Below are 23,824 nucleotides of genomic sequence, written 5' to 3'. Positions count from 1 at the left end.
CTCCTCAATTCATTCTCTTCAGAAGAAGAAAAATAAAACCACTTTGATTTCTAATTCTGATTATTATCTATTGGTAAAGAAGTAAACTTAACTTTGAGAGAATGAAATAATTTAGCAGCCTGATGTACTTCAGTCCAAAAACCAGAGTACAAAAACACTTGGACCAAAGCAAACACACAGTCTGAGCAGCCTTGCAGAACCACCTCATCTGAATGGTTCTTACAGGAAACAACAAAGAAATCCAAGTTTGCACATCAGACAGAGAAATATCTAAATACATCTCTCAAGAAAAAAACATAATGAAGTACACATTAAACATCTCCAAGAACGTTGAGCTGGAAAACTCCACTGTTCTGCGATTTTTCTTTCAGAAGACTGCATTGTCTAGTTTCATTCATGCACGCAAGTCTGTGTGGAACACTTTGTACTGAATTCCTGCATCATGACACCTTTAGTGTTTATTTCCACTGCCTGTACAGATCACTGCTGTCCTAAACCAACAGTGATTGTTTAAGACACTTCAAGATTATACATAGTTCGGGAGAACAGCAATCTGACAAGATACAAGAATTTTTTCTTAATGCCTTCTTTTTCACTAGAAGTATAAGAAAATAGAAGATTAAAAAACAAAACAAATCCTTGCATTTATTTATGCAAGTTTAAAGCAATGTTCTTACAACAATGTACATTTCATATCCAGGCTACTTGTGTAACAAGATTTTCCTTCCGATGGTAACATGCAAGTATCCAGCTTTAGAGAACCTTCAACCCAGCTCATGAACTTCCTACTCTGAAACATCATCTAGGGTGAATGAGTGCATTATCAGTCTTACAAAAACAGCAAATGCTACCTTCCTGTCCCTAGGGTCATACAGCAGCAAAAAGTGCACCTGAACCTGACTTACCCCAATCTTGGCATTTTTATTTAATTTTTTTCCCCAAGATACACTCTGATCATTTTTAGAACAAAATTCTCAGCTCACCTTATATGGAAATTAATCTATCTTCCATTTCTGATATAATTTAATAGAGACAGTGACATGATTCACTTCCCCTCCCATCTTTGATGGTAAGGATCACCAGCTTTCCTGCTCACATAACATCCCTATGATGACAGACAGCAGGTGTTCACAGTGAAATAGCCACACAAGAGACGAAGATGGAAAACAAAGCAAGATCATTTAATGCAATGGTTTGTAAGCCGTGGCCTCTGAAGATGTTAGGCTCTTCTTTGCATGCAGAGAAACAGAGTGCGACACAAAGATACGAATGTTCATTCCATACATGAAGCTGAGAATAAGATTGATATTTCTTCAGTTCTGTCAGCTCAGCTGTGCATTTCAGTTCTCATCCTATCAACTATGTGACAATAATTTAAAGAAATAATTTAACAAAAAAAGGAAAAAATACAGTCCTACCCAGCCCCTAGTCAGCCCCAGTTCAAAAGCCATAAAGGACTGGAAACATCCAAATGAGTAATTTGAAGAAGAAAGAACAATCTAACAAACAAGAAAAAAAAAAAAAAAAGATTCCATCTGAAAATTATAAAACGCTTTCTCTTCATTGGAAAGCACACAAGGATGAGTCTTAGGAGCCACAGTTATCAAAAGTATGGCATAAGCAGAAAGTACTGTTCTTTTAGAGGTATTGCCCTTGAAAATTAGGTCAGTCTCCTCTGGATTGATCCAAGTGGAAGTTGAAGATCTCATAATTCTTTTCAAAAAGAGTAAGGGATAGCCCCTGGAGCTGGCCAACATTCCCTCTATAAATAACCTATGTCCTCATAGCTAAAGCAGTGTATAAACTATTGCTAGGAACACAACAGCTGCTAACTCAAACTCCAGTCTCAATGTACCAATAGTCAATTAATGCTTTTAATTTTTTGTTCTTGCATTTAAAAATATTCAGCAACATAGCCTTCTATGATTAAATACACTTAGATACACAAATACATTGTAGTCCAGTACAAACCCTTCTTCCAGGATAACAAATTCTGAGCACTTATCTTCATGATTTCAGAACAGTTTTCAACATAACATTGTAATTCCACATCCACCTTCATATGTGGAAGAGAAGTGAAGGTTTATTTCTGAGCTATGCACACAATTAAATTAGACTGTTACTGATTTGAATTGATTTGTGGGTTGATCATTTGTAGCACTTGGTGTCTGTAGTTTAGAGCATGCATTTTGAAATGGATTAGAAAAGAGAATCAGAGTATGGCTGAAAAGGTTCAAGATCTGTCTATCTATCATAATAAATTTGGAATATTTAGTGTTAGCTGTGTTATAAATCACTATTTATCTCAAAGAGGATAAATGGAACTGTTCATCCACCCACGAAGAGCAGTACAAACTAATATGAACATTAACTTCAAACATGTACGTAACTGTTTGCAATGAGAGAAGCTCATTTCAGGAGAGGGTGACTTGGACCTATATGCTGACAGAAAGACTGGCACTTCACGGAAAAAGCACTCACAAAGCTTAAGCAGAACACTTAAAATCACAGACTCAGTTGTAGACAGAAAAGTTAGGATTAAAAAGAAAGAAACTTATGGGGATGGTAACAAGTACTGTGAACAGAATATCTATTCTTAGTATCTTATTGGTTTACATTTGAAATGATTCTGTTCTTTGTTAACAAGACTTTAACTGAACAAATGCAGATTTGTCTCTCCAACACAAAAGTTGCTGGCAACTGTTAAACTTCCAAAGGCTATTCTTTAAACGTTTTTACAGATGAAAATCACTTGCTGAGACAAAAAAATACCCCTTTTGAGTATTCTTGTCCTTGTTTTCAGTCTCCTAACAAATCCTCTGGTAATCCAACACTTAGAATAGGGAGATGTCAGCTTTCAAAGTTATTTATAAACAATTTTCTCCTTTCTGACAGCCCAAAAACATCAGTAACTTTATCAAGTGAGAATCTGGGCTGCAGCCACTCTTCATTTCTCCCCTTGTATCTCCTCTGAAAACAACAGTGTTCCAAGATGTAGCAATGGAGTTATTCAAAGATGAACTAATTGCTAAGAGCTTAAGAATTCATAAGCTTTTATCCACAGTAGAGCACATTAGCTCAAAAACAATGTATTAAAAAATGTGGGTCAGATATTATTAGGCATACTGAAGTACCGCTATACACCTGTAACCGCACTCAAATATTCTAACACTGAGTTGTTTTCATACTGAGGGTAGTTGAGTTTTGCCTCTAAGCACAGAACTGTCAAAGGAGGTTTATTTTTTGAAAGAGGAAAGATAAACTCAGTACAACATACTGTTTCTATGCCTCTGGTAATATCTGAAGTGATAAAATATTAAATAATTGCTTACTTTCTGCGAATTCTAGAATATGACTTGAAGTCAATTTGTACCAAAATGAGTATTAGAGTAGTTTAGAACTACGAGACCACTTTTTAAACTTCTCCTCTAACATTTTTTCTTTATTTGGAAATTGGAATGTTATCCTTCAACGGATAATACGTGGTAGCTTCCAGTAACAGTTTACATTAACATTTACATTTGTTAGCTTATGTTCTATTACTGTTTGTGACCTAATTCTGTTAAGCAAGCAGACTTTAAATCTGCCAATACAGGCTTCTTCTCTCCCCTTACAGAGTTTCAACCTTTCATTGCTAAGATATCTCACATCATCTTTTTATTTTTTTACACTATAAACAACTGTTTGACAAAAAGTTTATGTAACCTTCTAGTGGGACCACCAGTTTAACTATGCATGGTCACAGTGGCTAGCTTAAAACCAACCACAGGGCATTCCTTACCTCTCCATCAATTCCTCAAAGAGAAAGAGGCAATAATTTACAGGTACTGAAACACTCCTCACTGCAGAATCCAAAGTCAAAAGGCTATGTACACGGATCCACATGCAGAGTAGGACCCTGCTTGCTCTCCCTTTTCCCCTGAAGTATTTATTACTGTTGTAATAGAAAGACTTTGGTGCCTGGATCAGAACTGCTCTGACCAGAAGAATTATTTCTATTCTATTTCACATTGCAGAGTAAAAACAAGTTATAGTTTGACCGCGGACAGAATGAAATAATTCACAATTGCACCTGCAAACCTGACATTCTGATGCACTGTAACTGATTAATTCCCTTTCTCATAATAAGCAGACCCATGCTGTATTTTTAGATTTCTCTCAGCAATCTGATCATGATAGCAGAGTCTTTTAAACACGTAGGCATGGAAAATTAGCATCCTTTTTCATCCAAACTCAGTGACAGCCTGTTTTATGGAAAGTCCTGGTACATACTTATTACAACTCTTCCCTCTTGTTTCACTAAAACCTTAGCAGAGATTAATGATGCAAATTGTTCAGTAGCTCCTGCAAGCCTTCTGACATATGCTAAATACTTGCAGTAAAGCTTGCATTTCCCACACTGGCGTACTGCTAATCTAATCAGATATGTATCCTATCAAACATGCAAGATGATGCTCTTCCTATCATTTTCAAACATGTAATTATGAATTATGGGTCAGTCCTGAAAAAGTGTAACTTTTTTTGTTGTCCTTATTTAGAACTGTTGTTATTGCATTCTATCACTTCTGTCACTCTGGAGTTCTGCTATTGTGCATAGAGAAAGAAAAGGCACTCACCACTCCATATGAGTATGTATCACATGTCTCAGACACTGGGAGACTTTGGATAACTTCTGGGGCCATCCATGGAAAAGTACCCACTAATGACATGTGTGTTGTATGTGAGTGGAACCTTGAGGCACCAAAATCACAGATCTGGCAAAAATAAACAGATAGAACATGAATCTCATTTACTAGTCATCAAAACATCAAGTCACGCAGCACCATCTCTCACATAATTAACATAATTAAAGTGTTCATACCTTTAACACGCCATCAGCAGCTATAACAACTACAAATGAAAAAACAACAGGTTACAGGAATGCTATTAAAAACAAATGCAATACATTTTCACAGCAAAACACAATACATTTCCACAGCAAAACAAGTTCAAGAAAAATGATCCAGTCAGCACAGGATGCACAAATATGCATGAATGTCCTGGTTTCTTTGAGCATCTTTAGAGAACACTTGCTGAATCCCTGCAAGCCTCTGAACAACTTCAAAACTTTTCAGGTCTTACTGAGTTCAAAGCGAGAAAGACAACTGTAAGTAAAATGTACATAAGCTCCATTATCCCCAAGGCAGAAGTCAGGCCTAACAACGACCTCTCCAGAAGATTTAATTAAAAAAAAAAAAAAAGAAAATAAAAGAGAAAAAAGAAAAACAGGGATAGAAAATTAAATAATAATAATAATAAAGAAAAACATACAATACAAATGAGTTTTTTTCTGACCGTTATCTTTCTCTGCATGCATTATTAATAGCTGAATTCTTCCTGTCCCACTACTAGTTCATGCTTCATTTCTGATCAGTATTTAGCAAGTTTCATGAAAGGCTGTCAACTGCCAGGTACAGTCTAAACTGTGCAGCTCCACACTGAGTATTCATTACTAAAAAGTAGGTGACAATAGAAACAAGATTTTCAGACAAGAAATAACAGGTCTCATCCAGTCTATTATGTCCACTGAATGCCAGTACTCAACATTTTCAAATAGAAAAACCAAGACAACTTGAAAAGAGCCCTACACTGTGCTCTAAATGATGCCAGGACAGTAACAGAGACAACAGTGTCAGGATGTACAGGAGAAGTGACAAGAGAACAGGCTTTTCTGTGCCTCAGCAAAGGCCAGTGCAGCTTGATGACAGCCGGGTTGTTAGTTCTGCACATTCAAAAAGCTCAGGTACAGTCTTGATTGCTGCAATAACAACTGAAAGTAAATGCATAGCATTGTATTGTTTTTATTGCTACTTTACCATTCCTGGACTTCAGATCTCTGTGGATTACTTTGACTGGAGCTTCCATGTGTAAATAGTGCATGCCTACACAAAACAAGGAACAGTCTAGTTAGGCAGGCTGAGGGTGGCCACCACTTACTGGCAGTCTTGTTTTTTAGTTCCCATTTCTTGTCCACATTACAGCCTGGCACACATATATGCAGGCCATGCAGATCAGCTGCAGGAGAAGCAAAAGTCCTCATAACCTACTTTGAGTAAAAAGAACTAAGCTAAGCTCAGAACACCTATATGGGTATGTTAATGCTTTTTAACTTCATATTTAATTACTTTCTCTAATGTATTTTCTACACAGGGAAGCTAAGATATGAATGTACTGTTCATTAGTTTACACTAAGTCCTGTGTGGTCACAGAGAGAGCGCAAAGGCTCTGCATTATTCTACAAAGAATGCCAGCATGTTTGCCAAGAACAGCTTCCTTAAATATACCAATTCAAATAAAATGTAAGGATAATTATGCCTTATAGTTACAGTACATCAAAATTATCCTCTTGGGTCTTAGGAGCAAACGAGAAGTATAAAACTAGCTCATAGAAGGCATTTTCACTCCAGAAATTATTTTGGGTTCAGAATAACAAAGAAACATATTGTTGGGGTTTTTTTTGTTTGTTTTTTGTTTTTTTGTCAATTTGAATAAAGAAGTTTAGAAAAATCTTTCCTGACTTCATAGGGGAAGTATCTCCACTTGTACACTTTGCTGTGTAACATAAAAGACATCTCTGGTCTGGTCTTGCTTACCTTTAGCTATGTCAGTTGCCCAGGTCATGATATGATCCATATCCATCTCTTCACTTTTGTTACTATTAATGTAATCAAACAGTGAGCCAGCAGAAGCATACTCTGTTAAAAAAATAAAATAAATGCACATGACATTTAAAAACACTACAGCAAAATTGTATGCCTTGATAGAAGCTCTGCCAGTTCCAGAAAGCAGCTTAATGACAAAGCATTTTGGTTCAGCAACTAACACTATCAGTAACATAATAGGAGAGTGATAGTCTGTTCTGACTGTCCCAACACAGATATAACCTACTGCTAAGGGAAAAGAAACGTGAAATCACCTATAACGACAGGCTTTAAAATGAAAAGGCATTAGAAAGCTCTGGTATAAAGAGAGCTGAGGCAAGGTAGTTCCAATTCCAGAGTAAAAGGTTCTGGCGATTTTCTTTTTTAAGATTTATGAGGGTCATTTCTGTACAGAGGGAGAACTCTGTAAAAATGGTAACATGTCACTGAACACTTCTGTCTACTTGTGACTTTACAGCCTGCATGCAAATGGAAGCACGTCTTCACTGCTTTACATTCTCTCAGGCCAGGACAAGTCAGCACAGCAAATGCAGCCAGATGTTTTCTTATGCTCTTGCTCAGCACCAACAGTCATTTTTCTTAACTTTTTCCACCTACACAAACCCACAGCAGGATCCTGCAGGCAGAAGAAAAGGTTTTTTCTGCCCGTCAGTGTTTGCAAGTGGGACAGACAGAACCCGGTCTGACTTCCAGAGCTCACAGAGGTATGAGCTGGAATACCAAGCTCATTACAGCTAGACATGTTCAATTGGGAAACTGGAAACAACTGAAACCCCCACAGCACTACTTTCATATAACTTGAAATTCTTCCATAGATAAACAGTGAAGCTGCCTCTCCCAATCACAAGGGCAGTTAAGAGACGAGACTAGTGGTACTAGATCCTTACTACTGCTCCTAAAGAAAGAGGACAGATCCCAGTGGTAAGTACTACTCTGCATTTAAATTATGTCCCATAACAAAAGACAATTATTTTATATTTTATATAGTGAAATCAAGCATCAAATGTATGGTATTCTGTTAAGAAGAAAAGGTTTACAAGTAGACAGTGAAATTCATTTTTCTATCACTCCATGCAGGAGCAGAGAAGATCAAACCACTTACTCATCAAAAAACAAACAAACAAATAAAACAGGAAAGAAGGTAGGAACTAAAAGTCTAACACTGAAGCAAAGTGGGGCAAATTTCCATGAGCAGCAGGTCATGAGGCAAACCAGCTGGTTTTCAATCAAAATGCTTCATTTCTATCATTTCAAAGCAGTAACAAAATAATTCTCCTTTTAGACTACATAAATATATCCAAAATGTCATTCATAATAATATCAATCAAAGAATGATACATCGTAGGCTAAATACATAAAAAGTAAATACTGCTTTTAATCAGTGAAATCAAAACCACTAGGAGATTACTTTGTGGCTCAAGGCACAATCTGCAGCTTAGAATATGGTACATCATATGAAAAGATTCTATTGCTAAATGAAAAGAAAGAGGGAATAAATAGGAAGTCCCTTGAAAGTAAATGCTCTAGTTGCAAGTTAGTTTTGGTTCATTGCTGCAGGACCTCCTGCTGCAAGGAGGCTCTGCAGGAGACAGGCATGTTGCTTCTGATGTCACGAAAGAAGACTAAGCTGCTGACCTGCACATTTCCTCAATTAAAACATCAGCTTTTTTTACCCATGATGTCATCATGTGTCTTATAAATGGATTCTTCAGGAATAGTCTGGCTGCATGCTTTGCATGCCTTTACAATGCATAATTTGATCCGCCAGAGTCAGGGATAACTGAGATCTCTAAGCCCTTTGCTGTTCTGCACGAACAGAGGCAAGCAATCTTCAAGCAACATAGCTTGATTTTCTAGTACCTCTCCTACCTATATATTGTGCGACAGGATTTTACTAGGAGGTTATGGATTTGGAAATTACATTGTCGGGATAATTTTTTCCAGTGATAGAACAGAGGTATTTGCTTTAGAAAGAAATGCTATGAACACAGCAATGGACTCACCCTGTGACCGACAGGGATACACCATACGCATCTGCACAAACAGGACACGCAAGCTCCAAAACTCTTTTGGGAGAAGGCAGCAGTGATCAAAACCTACAGCTGAAAGCTACACCCTGAGACTGCTGTTGGCAGTCTGCAACATCTACAGTGATGTGACTCACATTAGCAGCTCAATGGGCTCAACAATCATTTGTAGCACTGATACAAAAGCTGCTCCAAAAATGCTTCAACTATGTTGGCCCTCAATGTCAGAGGCAGATGTTTGTGTTAGGGGCTGTACTTTCCCGACAGCATTCCATTATACTGTGTTGCCACGTGGTAGATGGCAGCAGAGGGGCAGTCTGACAAAATGGCCTTTAATGTGAGAGCAAAAGTGCGTTAACGAATTTCTGTATATGGAAAAAAATGGCACCCACTGACATTCATAGACACATGCTGAACTTTTACGGAGAACAAATGGTGGATGTGAGCACAGTGAGGTGGTGGGTGGTACCTTTCAACAGTGGTGACAGAGAAGCCATGTTCCAGACACAGATTTTATGAGCATGGCACGCAGGCTCTTGTTCATAGCAGGCAAAAATGCATAGCTAGCAACGGTGACTGTACTGAAAAATAGTGTTTTGTATGTGAGAATTTACTCCATCAATTATTTGCTATTCTGTTCTTTCCATCTGTTGTAGAAGCTATTCTGTTCTTTCCATCTGTTGTAGAAGTTTCCATGGAAATAAAAAGGAGGAATTACTTTTGGAGTGACCTACATATATCCCCCATAGAGGAGGCATGTTTTAACTGCAGGTGTAGCTTTTCTCATTTGTACAGAGCATTCTCAGAGAACAATCTGACAATCCCATATAAGATGTTATGTACAGCCAATACTCAGTACATGCCAATGCTTGTCTGAATGCCTTCATCTCCATCATTCTGAAGAATCGTTAAGTTCTTGGGATTTTTTTCTTGTTTGGGTTTTTCCCTGTCAAGACATGGTGACTAAACATAGGATTAAGATTGCAGCACTGAGAACTACCCAGAAGATCACAGAGTAAAAACATTTCTAAAAGATATGTCAAGCACAATTAGCACTTTTCAAAGTAGCCGTTCTCTCATTTGAAAACAGCTGGGGAAATCAAGCCTTGCTTGCCTTCCAGCCCAAGGAATCCAGAAACTCCAATCTCCCTAGAAGTCGCAGAGAAAAGCCAATGCCATTTATTTATTTATTTTTTCTTTAGCCAAAATAGATTCAGAACTCCTCCACTAACAAAGAAGTAGGACCACAGAATAGTCTCCTTCTCACAGATGGTTAAGAGTCCCCATTCCCAATAACATACTGAACTACTTCAGCTGTTCTCTGTCCAGTGATCAGAAAGCATGTTGAATGACCTTCTCCAAACACTGACCTTTGGTGTGAGCAAACTGAGGACTTTCTGATCCAGACATCATTCTGGATGATCTGGTGATCACACATTTTTAGTCCGCTCTCTAGTTTGCACTTATTACTTGGCATTATAAATTTTATCACTTGATTTATTATTATTTTTATTGCATAAAGAAGGTATTTAATTTCCTGTCTGATATCAGCAGTCCATACTCTGCGCAGTATACACTATGATCATCCTTCATGCATCTCTGGAGTATTGGTAGTACTGGTTTCACACTGCACCCTCCAATAGGCAGTAAAGCAGTCATGCATCTCGGAAGTGCTACTGCAGGATTACACTGCCATCTATGGTGTTAACAGAAGTTCTAAGAGATGGATAGAAGTGAGTTTCCACAGGTTTTGTGCACCTTCAGAAGGATTTCTATGGCTGATTAGAAGCTGTGTTTTTTCCACCACACGATCTGGGGTGGATCCTCTCCAGCAGAAGCCCCTGGAGACACTTTACACTAAAATGAAACACTGGCTAGGGCAGCATTTGCAAAGGCTGACATGCAGAAGATATTGCCTACAGTTCGGAGATACCTAAACACATGAAGACTTGGTTCTGGATATCTTCATATACGCCCAGCAGGTGCCAGATCACAACTATACCCACTTTTTAACCTTTGGTAGAGGGTGCATTTTTCTAGCAACAGCATCAACTCTACTTCTGATGCCATCCAATAAATAGAACCATAGCGCCAAATGTTGTTGACTCTTTCAAGGCCAGTAAAATACTGAAATTGGGCGTACTTAAAACAACAGAGCATTACAGAATCATAATGAAAACCAAATAAAAATCCTTACCTGTAACTATGCCATAATTTGGAGGTTCAATGACAGCTCCATAGAACTGAATGATGTTTTTGTGACTGAGCACACTGAGTATTTCTGCCTGTTGAAAACAAAATAGGCAGACAATTAAGAATGGTGCATTTACTATAGATTCCAGAGGATATACACAAATACTAAACATATATACACATGCACATACATACACATGTCTAGTAAAAACTATCCACAGATGGGTGGTACTTTGAAACCTCATGAATGAGTTTGGTAGATGAATGCTTAGCATGTTTGGAAAAAAAGACTGTACTTTTCCTTCACGATCAAGGCGTAGAATCTAGGTCTCTAGAAAAAACTGAAGGCCCCAGAAAATGCTGTTCAAAGAAAGATCTGAGATTTTTGTCAGGGATGTAGAAGTTTAACCCAAAAATTGTGTTTGTGCACAGAGCACTGTGGGATCAGTGAACCCAGAGCTTCAGACAGCTAAGAGCATACTGTGCACCATACAGCTCAATCTTTTGTTTACTGGAGACATGGAGCTTGCTACACATGCATTGCAGGTCCAATCAAATATGCACAGCAAGCATGCTTGAGATTGTCAAATAGCCACCAGTGCAATTGAAACTGCTTTTGAGAGCAGGCTGAAGATGTTTAGAAATTCTGGATAAATATACAGAACCGTTGAATTCCACTTGAAGAATGTTTTTAGGTTTGACAAAGACTGACGGAGATGGAAAACGTATCCACAGCAATTGAAACACATAGTCCATCTGACTTTTTGAGGGAAAAGAACAGATATTTCCTTTGAGATCTCACAACGGTTTTGCCTTCACAGTATATTAAAATAAACACTCAAAAGGTTTTGGAAACACATTTTTAAATAAATATATGTATTATGCAAATACAGATAGATTGGAATATTACTTGCTAACAATTTGAGATGACGCCAACCTCTTACTCAGCCACGTGCATTTTAGAAGAAAAAAGTTACTGTTAGTTATTCTGAACTCAGGAAGTATCCCTTCTGCCAGAGCCCTTCTCAGACTCCTAGACTGGCTGTAAGAATGTTGCTGTTTATCTGCAGGTGAGCCTCCTCAAATCTGCTCAGAAAGCTGCCAATTATGCTACTTTGTGACGTTCACTTTGTGTAGATTTGCGCAGGACTAACAGCCTTGAAGCAGTAAACTTATGTTGCACTACCTAGTGCTACTGTAATAAATATAAAGACACTGCAAAAAGAAACATTATTTTTTACCTAAGCTTTACAGCTGGCACAGCAATACACGGTAAGTAAATGACTACAGATAAAAGCTTCAGAGGGTTCAAGTATTTTTAGTTGTTTAACACTGTTTAAAGCCTTTTCTGAGTAACTGCAACAGGTTTGAATTCATACCTTCAGCTAATGAACATTTATGCATACTCAATTAAATCTCAAACTAAAGCTTTGAACTTGGGTTGCACTAGCTCTTCTGGCTGCCCCACCTGCTAAAGCAAGTGAAATGGTGATAATATGAGGCAAGAGATTTCTCACAGTATCAGAAAAGTCATTTTCAAAACACATGCTGTTTTCAGCAAATCATACAGTAGGCCACGGGACACAATTCATCCACATGGCCACAGAAGAACAGAACAGGCAGCTGCCTAAGCAAACATGATAATCCTCGCCTGCAGATGAACACTCCCACAGGCAATGACAGGACACGAACAGGGAGCTGTAGGGTCAGCCAGGGCTCTGGCTACAGAAGCTCTGCCTCCAAGCTACCAAACTTTCTGAGCAGCTGATCTCTGCAGCAGTGGCAATGCCTATTTTACCAGCTGCGCCCTCCAATCTCTTTGGTAGCATCCTCTGGAATGGAGAGGACAGCCTACTCATTCAGAAAATACTAAATTGGGGAATGCTCTCTAATTCCTAGCAGCATTCCCACTAGATATCTAGGCACACCAGGCCACGAGCATCCATGGACAAGCTATTTATAATGTCTTTTCTTGAATATGTTGGTTAGCAAGAACAGATTAAAACTACCTTCTTGTGTAGTACATAAAATCCATGAATACACTGTGCGCATCACCTGCTGATATTCACATGAGTACCAAAACAAGCTTTTAGAAAATTAAATGACTGGCCCCACATTTAACGATCCCGCAGCATTATTCATTTAGAAGCAGCACAAGACAAATCTTTTGGAGCAGGATCACATCACCGCATGTTGAGTACATGCAAGGAGGTGCCAGACCCCATGGCCATGTGTTGCCTGGCGACAGCCTGCTGGGCCTCCAAAGGCCTCACTGGAGCCATAGGGCAGCAGGAGGGGCTGCACTGCTCTTATTACTTGAAGATTCAGAAATAACTATTTCCTAAAATTGTTTTATTTGCGGCATACTGCACACTAGGGACACATTCTAGGAGTTTGAAGAAATGCTGTGTCGATTGTGGCTATTATAATCATTTTAAAAATGGTGTTCATATTCTAAACTGGGATTTAACAGATGCCAAAACAAGTTTCCATTTAAGTATGAAGAAAAGCACCTGCTAATTCCACACAGATAACTCAAATTAAGAATCGGAGGAAGAAAAATTGCCAACTCTTTCTAAGGACCATTACTTTTAAAATAAATCCTTGCTAAACACTTTTAATCATTCTAGACTATTCCTTTCATGTTCTGTTCTTTTCAGTTGCTGTAGATCAGCTGTGAAATATATTAGGCAATTTAAGGACGCTTTCTCCTTGCAGTGAGAACCAGATGCAAGTCAATTCACATCTTTGAAGCTTTTGTACTTTTTGAGAAGAAGGCACCATATTTCAATGAAAGACTGTAACCTTCACATAGCAAATTACAAAGTACTGGTTAAAGACTGGTATTTCAAAGGCACTTAGAAGAATATTTAGAATAACCTTTAAGCATCAGACTCATACTTAAATTCTAAATGCCTCGAAGAAAATCCTGCCATGAATTCATCAATCTGGAGGACTTTAACAAATGCAGCCCTCACTGGCTTAGGTATCACACACCCATTTCCATTGGCAAAGCTGTTACCTATCTTAATACAACCTAGGTGAGCAACAGTTCCCTTTCTAAACCCACCCTGATGACAAGTAACAAGATTTTAGTTACTTCATTATATTACTTCTTGGTGTGAAAGAATCTGATTTCTTTAAACTTTGGATTGAAATAAAACTATGGGAGATTAAGTTGCAGGAAAAGCAGGGCCCAAGCATGCCAATACAAACTTCTCAGACTTCTTCCAAGCATACAAACTGTCTGCAACATAACTGAATATTGTTCTCAGTCTCACGATAAAGTTAGTTACAGTCTGGTACTGATCAATAAACCACGTTAAAACCACCTGCCTTGTATTTACACCATGAGTACAGGTGAAATTATATGCCCCTCCTTAGTGCTGCTGACTGACTTCCTTTATGACCAACCTGATGTCACTTCTTGAAGGCAGAGGGGTTCAAGGGTCTAAACAAACCTAATCCACTATTTATAAAATTCAACCTCTATCAAGAAAGTCAAGGTCAGAGGAAATGACACTAAGAACGTTCTAAATGAATACTAACCTACTGGCTCGTGTAGCACTGCAGTAAATCAAACCCACCCAGTTATTCATAAAAACCTACAGTATAAGTAGGAACTAAGATGAACTCTCAGCGTACAAACTAATTGTGTCCTATGAACCACAGTCTGGATTAAGCACTGCAGTGCTTAAGGGATAATTTATTTTTATGCCTGTTAAATCTCTGCTTATTGAAGTATGTGAAAGTGTCAATTACCTCATCTATGGCTGACATGCCACTACAGCTGTCTCAAGACCTGCTAGTACTGCTCTCACCTTTCCAGTACAAATAGCCACACGAATACTTGCAACTTCAGTGCCTTCAGCAGGTAAAACTACAATGCTGACAAGAACTGCAGAAACTGCAGACAGGACAGCACAGCTCTGACAGCATCTCCAAGGTCACGCTGACTGCAGGTGCAGGCAATGGCCATCCGATGCTGATTTGGCACTACTCCGGAAAAGGCCTTATCGTCAGATCTTTAATTGCAGCCACGTGTGAGAGGATGCAGACCAAGGCACTCTGCATACAGCTGTGTTGTCGCCTGCAGCTCCTTGCACCAGCTGCTCTCATCAGAGCTCCTGGTCCCAATTCAGCTGAAGTTAGCAAAGACCAAACTTCTTGCTCTGCTGGAGTTACTCTGCTCTGCCTTGACATTAGGCTAGAAAGCTGTTAAACTCTCACATTTAGTCAAGACAATTGATTGAGAGCTTGGGCTAGGAACCCATTTCACCAGCACAGATTCATCTGCAAAAGAACATCTGTCAACAATGTTTTCACAGCATCAAAGAACTTTCTTTGTTCAAGTCTGGATAAACTGGTCCCACAGCAACTTAATCAGTGCTTCTTCTGGGTACCTATGGAGTGGCTGACTGGTGAGGACTAAGTATCGCCTGCCTTCCACCCTAGTTCAAACATTGTGGTTTAGGATTAACATGAAAAATAAATGCGAGACCATCAGGGCAGCCAGCAGCCAACCATCTCTGCTGCTAATAAATAAGTTAATTGCACAGCAAGAGGCACCATCGTTCTGTGCAAAATTACAGGGTTAGAAATGGTTAGCCACTCAAGGAATCTGATTAATACAACAATCCTTAAGTGCCTTCTAATATTTATTATTACATTGAGCAATAGTTTGGTTATTTACTTTTCCAAATAAATGTTTGTCACATTTATTAAGAAGGTATTTAGACACTCTTAAGGCAGCTCTGAAAAATTTTCCCAAGTCTTTACCAGTTTAAAGGCTTTGACCTCTGTTGTGTTCTTGGGAGATTTGCAACTTAGACTTTAAAGATGTGAGAGTAGCTAATAAAAGAACATCTGAAAGAGTTGATGCTTCAATAAAATCATTCTATTTACTGATAAACAAATTTAAAAAAAAATAGGATGTTAACACAAATTAATCCTAAACCTTTATTTACAGATCTCTGATGAAAAATACATTCATTCAGTGTACATTAGAGTTGCAACTACCCAGCACATCAGGAACACGTTTCTGTGAAATGACTGATGTATAAAGTATGTGCTGCTGTCCCTTACAAGACCGTTTACCTCTCAGGCAGAAGGGGACCTCTTTCCTCTGTGAAAGCTTTTGTTTTCATAATCAAGGTGAGAACAAAGCATTGAACAGTCCTTTGATAAAAACAGTTGACAATGAGAGTAATCAGCTCAAAAGTTATTGCAATGATGGAGAAGGAGTGATCATTTGACACTCATTTCTCAAGGTAAAGGAGCCCAAAACTATTTTACAGCCACAATACTAAGACAATTAGCATCTAAAGCTACAGCTCAGCTGGAAAACACAAAATAAAATATGCATCTTAGAATCGATTACGATTCTTAGTTACAATTTCTTTTATGCAATGCTGACAAATCATCCAGCCAAAAAATGAATACTTTTCTGCAAGATACTTATGTTTTACATGCTTTAACTTATACATTATACAATCCCACAGAAATACTTCCATCAGGAGCCAGATAACAATTTTTATTACCTCATTCTGTTCTTTCTAAAAAGTGAAACTCAATACAACTCATAATGAGCGTGATACATAAACAGTTTCTGTAACTTAGCTCTTTTGGATAATTATCATGCCACAGTCTTGACAACTATCTACTATTGGTAACAAATGTTCAAATCAAAATTAGCAATAAATAAAGGAATACCTAAAGAATTTCAGAAATACAAAATTCTCAAAAAGAATCATACAGTAGGGCTATTATGCAATTACTACATTTTTGAGCACTAAATAGAAAATCCAAGTAGACACAAACTAAAAATCTAGGAATTTGTCTACTGTTCAGTCTGCTTTCTCATGCAGTTTTCTAAGAAAAAAAATAAGAAAGTTTTGTACTTTGGGACTCCTCAAGAAGAACGTTCTTAATAAGCGAAACAGATTGATAATCCCCTACAAGAATTTTTACTCGATTTATTAAATTGTTACTGATAACAAGAAGGCAAGAGGAAAATTACATCAATGTGGCAGAGCCAAAGAATCCTCAGTGAGATCTTCTAAGCGCAATAAGAGTTATCACATGTTTTGATGAGTGTGGGCACTCTCACAGCACAAATGTGTTATCCCTTATTTCAAAAAGCACTCACATTACTTAAAGCAATTGTTGTGTATTACAGTTGTGTGAGACTGGAGTTTTTTTCATGTTCATTTGTAGGCTCACTTATCCCACTCAAAAGCTACTCCCTACATCTCATTAACAAGAAATTTAAACTCTATCAGCATTTGTTCTTAGAATAGTCATATTTTCAGTGAAATCAGGATATTCTTTTGTAAATCACAGAAAAAGAGGGTGAAATTATGTTTCCAGAGTGATAACACCCGCAATGTTATCAACAGAAGAATTACATTCTCATAAGTACATCTATTATGACATAAAAAACATGTATGTAAAAGCATTTTGACTGAGCAAATATTTGAAAGCATCAAATTTGCATCCAAAAGTCATATCCTACGTTACAAGTCCCAGAAACTAAAAGCAGAAATACAAAGAGAAGTAATACTCATCTTATTGTAACACTCCTGCTTTATATCATCACATAATTTTTATTCTCATTTTTTAAATGCAGTGGCAGAAACCGACAATTTAATACAGCTTGCCCTGACTTAGACTCTGAGGTTGCAGCCTCAGAGGTGGAAAAAAAGAAAAAACACATTACCAAGATATCACAAGTCTCTTAAACCATTACAGCATAACTGCACTGAAGTGATATGGACATAAATTTATTATGTGATACTACAGGTTCATGCAGTCTTATGTAATTTATTTTAAAACATTTCATTTCTACTATGTATTAGAAAATGTACATGAGCCACTTGAAAAGAAATCTGAATTTTATAGTCTTCAGTAACTTCTTACACAAACCTTTGCAGTTTATATCAAATTTGGCAGTTTCAAGGATAATTTGAAGACTACAGCGTTAGAAGTACTACCAAATGAATTTAGATAATGCCCTTCAAAACACAGTAAAATAAAGGTTTGCTCAGTATATGGAAAGCAGGTTGAGCCCCAGAATCAAAGGCAGATTCTTTACCTTGCAATGTGGCACCAGACCCTCTCTCAAGGAAGTCTGATTAAGCTAATTGGAACAGTGTTGACACCACCACACAGCAGCCAATTACAGAATACTCTAAGATCCCATACAGCAGTTATCAAGTTGAAAACTTGCTATCAGTCAGAGAAGAGACAGAGGTTGCAGCATTAAAATAAAATTAAGCAAGTGTGCTGTATGCAGATTATCCTTACAAAAGGCTTAATAAGCTTGAAAACTGCATTTTGAGGTGCAGTTACATTACAATTTACAAAAATAGCACAGAGATCATGAACAAACAACTCATTTCCACGCAGATTTTGACTACAAATTCATGATGCCCCAACATAGCCCACAGGAGCAGCATACAGCTTGAGTTAGCATCAGCATTCAATACTAAGGCACCTGATAAAGTGAGTCTGGCCAAACAAGAAGAGTAGTTTTCACAGTAATTCACAGTCCCTAGAAACTTCTTAAGCTATGTATCTGTAGTGGTCTAAGAGTTTAGAAATGAGCAATAGTGTATTTCATTCAGGCCAATTTACAGTAAAAAAAACTGTCTCTAACTGCAACACAATACTGACAACTGAGTAGAAGTGGACTCACTGGCACCTCTGAAATACCTGAGTGTGCACAGAGCACTTGGTTTTCAGTTTTTCACTTCTCTCAACATCAGGAAATTATGGCATTTACTCTCAAATATTATGTACACAAGCCTGCAACAAACCCCACGAATTTTCTAAAATATTAAGGAATAACGAAATATGAATATTTTCTGGCCTCCTGCACACTTCACCCCAACTCTCATTCCCCTGCCAAAAATGTCATATTTAACATAGCTAATATGCAACATTTCAAGCTTTTCAAACTCAACAAATGGAAAAATATCAGTGGAAATTAGTTACAAGATTGAAGCCACTGTAGATCTCATATACGCCCTGTGGAAATACGTTGTGGTATGACAGTGGTGGGCAAAAACAAACCCCTCTCAAGGAAAATCTGGCAGTACTTAGAAGCATCAGAAGAGAAGGTAGTATCAAAGATATATCTGGATAAAGTTCATATTGATCTAACTAGAGTACTGATTTTCAGCCTGAGATTACAGAGTATTAGTAAGGGATCTGGATGAGACAGATTAGAAGAGCAAGTCTAACCTCTTTTCAGTGTCTTCTGCTGAACAGTTAGCACTAGGACTCCAACAAAGACTGCAACAGCTATCTATAGTCAGAGATCCTGATCCACTTTTCTGAACCAGTTATATTTATACCCAAGTATTTTCTCAAACACAATTGCAAAAATTTTAATTTGACTGAGAAAAAGAATGTCAAGTTCTTGATAAGTACTCACTTCACTCCCATCTTAGTTATTTAAGGCCAACCTACTGTACTTAATGATAGCAATAGTGCTTAGATTTATTGAATCGTAGAGATTGGAAAAGACCTGTAAGATCATCTAGTCCAAATGCCCCCCTGCCGCCAATACTGCCTGTTAAACCATGTTCCTAAGTAACAATCTATCCTTTTCTTAAACAGCTCCAGGGATGATGACTCCTCTGCCTCCTTGGGCAGCCTGTTCTAATACCTTCACCACTTTCTGAGAAGAAATTCCTTCTAATCCAACCAGAACCAGAGCCTCCCTGGTGTAACTTAAGGCCACTCCCTCTTGTCCTATCGCTGTTACCCAGGAAAAGAGGCTGATGCTCACCTCACCACAATCTCCTTTCAGGGAGTTGTAGAGAGCAATAAGATCTCCACTGAGCCTCTTTTACAGATTAAACAATTCCAACTTGATACAGAACCCATTATTGGAACTCTAGTGATTGCTGAAATTCCAGAAAAGTTTCCCTGGACAGAACATGCTGAGCCCACTCTAATGAAAATAGCACAAGATATGATACTTCCCCATTACATTTTAACAGGTTTTTCTTTCCAAATGGGCTGAGCTCTGTAGAAGGCTCCTCACCTCAGTTATCACTTAAAAACTATATCCCCTTGGGAACTACAGAAAACCAAAGAATCACATTCAACACAGGGACCACCTGCTTTGAAGACACTAAACTTCCAGCACAGAAATTCTAGCTGTGACCAGCTGACACAAAAAGAAAAAAAGAAAGTAGTCTCTAGTTACAAAGTGTCAGAGGCTCCTTCACAGACAAGAAGCTTGTTCCTGACGCATTTACTTACGCCACAGCTCAAGTTCACGATGTCTGAACAGAATAAACCTCTGCTACAATCTGGATCTCTGACTGCTGTACATTCTTTGAATGCATTATTGGAACAATGGATATCAGCGGTTTTATCTGCAACTGCACACATTTCTCACATATGAAAGTCTTCCCTGTGACTCTGCTTCCAATTTTGGTTTTACAACATAAAAGCAACAAAACAACTTTGTTCCTGAGCAAAGAGGAACAAACAGCCTCTGCAACTTTCCAAGTTGTCTTCCTCTACTTCAGCAGTAAGCATCCCACCTCAGGTACAGAGAGATCTCTCTTTCACCTTGATTAGATCAACAACAGCCTCTGGGGGAACACAACACCTAACTCCACAAAAATATCACTCATTCCTTCTCCAAATGAGCAGCACTGCCCTTCAGCCAGCACCTTCCCAGCAAGGAAAAGCCGCAGCCCTCTCTGCAGCTCTCCAGCTATGCCTGCACCCAGACCATGGTGACTACAGACACTATTCCCACAAAACGAAGACTTCAGGACAAATTCTTCAACTGCTTTTCTGAAAAGTCACTCTTCTTTATATAAGATTGAAAATTACATTTTACTTAGAAACTTGGCTCAAATGCTACCCCTACTGGGTAGTGATGGACAAAAAAAATAAAAAATAAAAAATCCTGAAATCTGAAGTTTTTACAATTATGTAAAGTAGATCCATTTTTTATTTCTTGGTACTTCATGCTGCCCTCATGGAATTTCAATCTTTTGCCATTAAGACTAACAAAATTTCAAATAAAATAATGCCCAAAATCAAAACCATAGGGAAAAATTTATAAATTAGGCTTAGTATCGTAAAAGCACATTTATTAATACTGTTGCATATATATTTCTGATGTAGGTTCAATTTTTCCATTCACTCCCTTCGATAAATTCCTTATCTAGACTTCTTTATAGCCACCTGCTTGCAAAGACATGCCATTAAGAACTATTCCATTTCTATTCTCTATACAAAATTTGTTTTCAGAAAATAAACCTTCATTTCTTTTTTTTATTTTATTTTGTTTGTATTTCTATATTACTACAATCTTCAAAATAAAGTGTTTTAAAAGATCTAACCTGAATACTGGCATCTTTGAACTCTGCAGAAACTGAAAATCTAGAAGATTGTACCTTGAAGAGTGACAGTTACTATTTACAGCATTGTTATGGTAAAAATCATAAAACTATAACAAGCATGATCCTGTATAATGTGAAGGCAGTGGCTCTAAGTTTTATATGCAGCAGATGTACAAGGAGCAGTGAAATCACACAACTTTGTGTACTAGCAAAAGATTACAAACTAAGCTGCATGTCTGATTTTCTGGCTGCTCCTCTCTAATTAAACAGTAATGCCCCAAACCCAGAACAAGCAGCTGTACCATAACCTCAATCCATTTCTGCGCTGCAAACCTGACACCAGAAAGAGCAAAACTGAACTATGAGCCAAACTACTAACGTGAAGCCCAAGACCCCTTCCAGTATCTTTGTGATGGCTTGATGGATGAGAGCACATGCAAACCAGACAAATTTCCTCTTAAGGGAGTTACGTGGAAGAATCACAGCATCACATCTGCCATTGAGTTTCACTCTCCTACACTATGGGTGTACCAAATATTTCTGAGAACTGTTCTAACTTGCATAGACAAACAGACCACAACAGTTGAACGCAAAAACAGCAGTACTGCAGTAATACTCCACTATGTAACCACACATTTCGGCGGTATACGCACAATGGGAAAGAACACCTTGCAACCACAGTCAGCTTTGCCTTTCCTCCATTTGTGAGTTTCTACTTCCAGTAATCTGCTCCTCCAGACTTCATCTGAATTTTTTCTTTCATCATTTTATTAGAAAAAAATCCAGAAATCAGAATTAAATGACGCATACATACCCAATGGGAAATGAAGAATGTTTAAAAAACCAGTGAGAAAATTCAGATAATATTTTCTGATTACAAAACATTTCACTTACACTACTTCCTCTGTCATTCTGCCTTGTGCTTCCTGAGAACCTATAATAAATGAAATAGTAAAGAGGAAGCTGGAATGTGGTATTTCGTGAGCCAATAGGAACTTCAGGACCAGGGTCACACTGTGCATTGTACTAATGAAATCCCATAGGCTGCACTTGAAAAGTCGAAGAGGATGCAACATCCTGCAACTACATACACAAATGCAGCAAAACCAACCTGCATCTCCAAGTAATTGTCCCTCCTGCAGTTCAGCCAGTTTGTCAATGGTTTATTGGCTGGTTCAGCCTGGTTCTGTGACAGCTGGGTAGGGGGACCCACAGACCCATGCCCAGGCAAAGGGGAAAAAGTAAAAGGGAGATGGGCCTAAAAACAAAACAGCAGCAAGAATCCATTCTCAATGTGAGACATTTCTTCCACCTGTCCCCACATGCTTGCTGTTTGGTTTCTGCTCAGAATACCACAAGGACTACAGGCGCAGGGCTCAGGAGCTATGCGATGCTTCACTGGTACAGAGCTCATTCAGGCATGTCTTCAGGGGTAGAAGAATAAAATCAATACACATACCACTGCTTCCCACTTTCCAGCGCCAGAGGTAAACAAAATCTCCTCTGAGGACTACTCTAATTTACAAGTGGAGGGAAATCAAGCCCCCGGGAAGGACATAAGCGAGTATAATTCTCCATTCCCCTTTCAAGGCAAACAAGGCTGGCATAACGTTAAGTATTCTCCTCAGCCAAGAAAACCATGCTGCAGCAAAGCTGATCACGAGACACAGCTCTCCATATAGCAGAGGCAGAGCTCTTCTGAACATGCCATCACCCTGCCAGAGTGCTATACAGCTACAAGAATTTCTCCACCTTTGCAAAATGTGCTGCACACCATACTGGCAACACAACTGCTCTGGTGTTCTAGGACACAGTTCCCTGATTCCAGGAAAAGTTCTCTCTTCTGCACAGAATTGGAGCTCAGGATGGTTACTTCTTACAGAAAAGATGCAGTCTGGGTAGGAAAAAAACACCCAAAGAAACATCTCCTCTTCAAACAGTCAGTGACATCTTGCTATCAGTCTAAGTGTCACTATAAAGAGGGTTTGGCTGATCCTGTGCACACAGAACGCACTCAGAACCCTTCTGGCTTTTCCCCTTCTTGTGTTTGAATTGTTGCAATTTAGAGGGCTGTGAGGCCTCTCTTCAGTGCCAATTTCATCAATTATCTGTCTTTATCAAATCTGGATAAAATTACTGTATTTGACTCTGAGGGGAAAATAGAAGACCATTTAGAAATTACTGTTGAAAAGAGCAAGTATGATGGCATTATTGCAAACCTGGAAAATATAATTTATTAAGATTCACTCACTAGTGACTGCATATCAGGTCTTCAGGGACTGCCCTGTGTTATCAGTTTCAGAGGCTGTTTGGCACTTTCAGTCTTAAATGGATAAGGATTAGATACCTATATTTAGCACTTAGACGACTAACAGTTTTGTGACTAATACTCATAACTTTCACTAAAATCTAACTATGTCTGTAGGTAATAAACCTGTTGGAAAACGAAGGCATTTCCTGTAGGGGAAAAAAAAAAAATTGCACTCCTATTTGCCAAAATTTGGAGTTTTGATACAACCAAGCATTTCCA

At 38.3% G+C, this 23,824-nt stretch overlaps 1 protein-coding gene across 2 annotated transcripts in view; it reads right to left on the bottom strand.

Moving 5' to 3' along the window:
- Window positions 1-23,824, bottom strand: part of MAP3K20 (mitogen-activated protein kinase kinase kinase 20) — an 84,501-nt gene that overhangs the window by 45,587 nt on the left and 15,090 nt on the right. For both annotated transcript variants that reach the window (XM_065751165.1, XM_065751166.1), the window contains 5 exons: window positions 10,926-11,013; window positions 6,633-6,734; window positions 5,856-5,921; window positions 4,862-4,890; window positions 4,617-4,754 (listed from right to left, as the gene is read on the bottom strand). In XM_065751165.1, coding sequence (XP_065607237.1) covers window positions 4,617-4,754; window positions 4,862-4,890; window positions 5,856-5,921; window positions 6,633-6,734; window positions 10,926-11,013 — 423 coding nt within the window. The remainder of the gene's footprint in view (window positions 1-4,616; window positions 4,755-4,861; window positions 4,891-5,855; window positions 5,922-6,632; window positions 6,735-10,925; window positions 11,014-23,824) is intronic.

The sequence above is a fragment of the Cyrtonyx montezumae genome, unplaced genomic scaffold (assembly GCF_038088225.1).
Source record: "Cyrtonyx montezumae isolate F1298 unplaced genomic scaffold, pur_monq_1.0 scaffold_7, whole genome shotgun sequence".
NCBI classification, from domain to species: Eukaryota; Metazoa; Chordata; class Aves; order Galliformes; family Odontophoridae; genus Cyrtonyx; species Cyrtonyx montezumae.
Note: the sequence above shows the minus strand (reverse complement) of the source record. Positions and strands in the feature narration are given on the sequence as shown.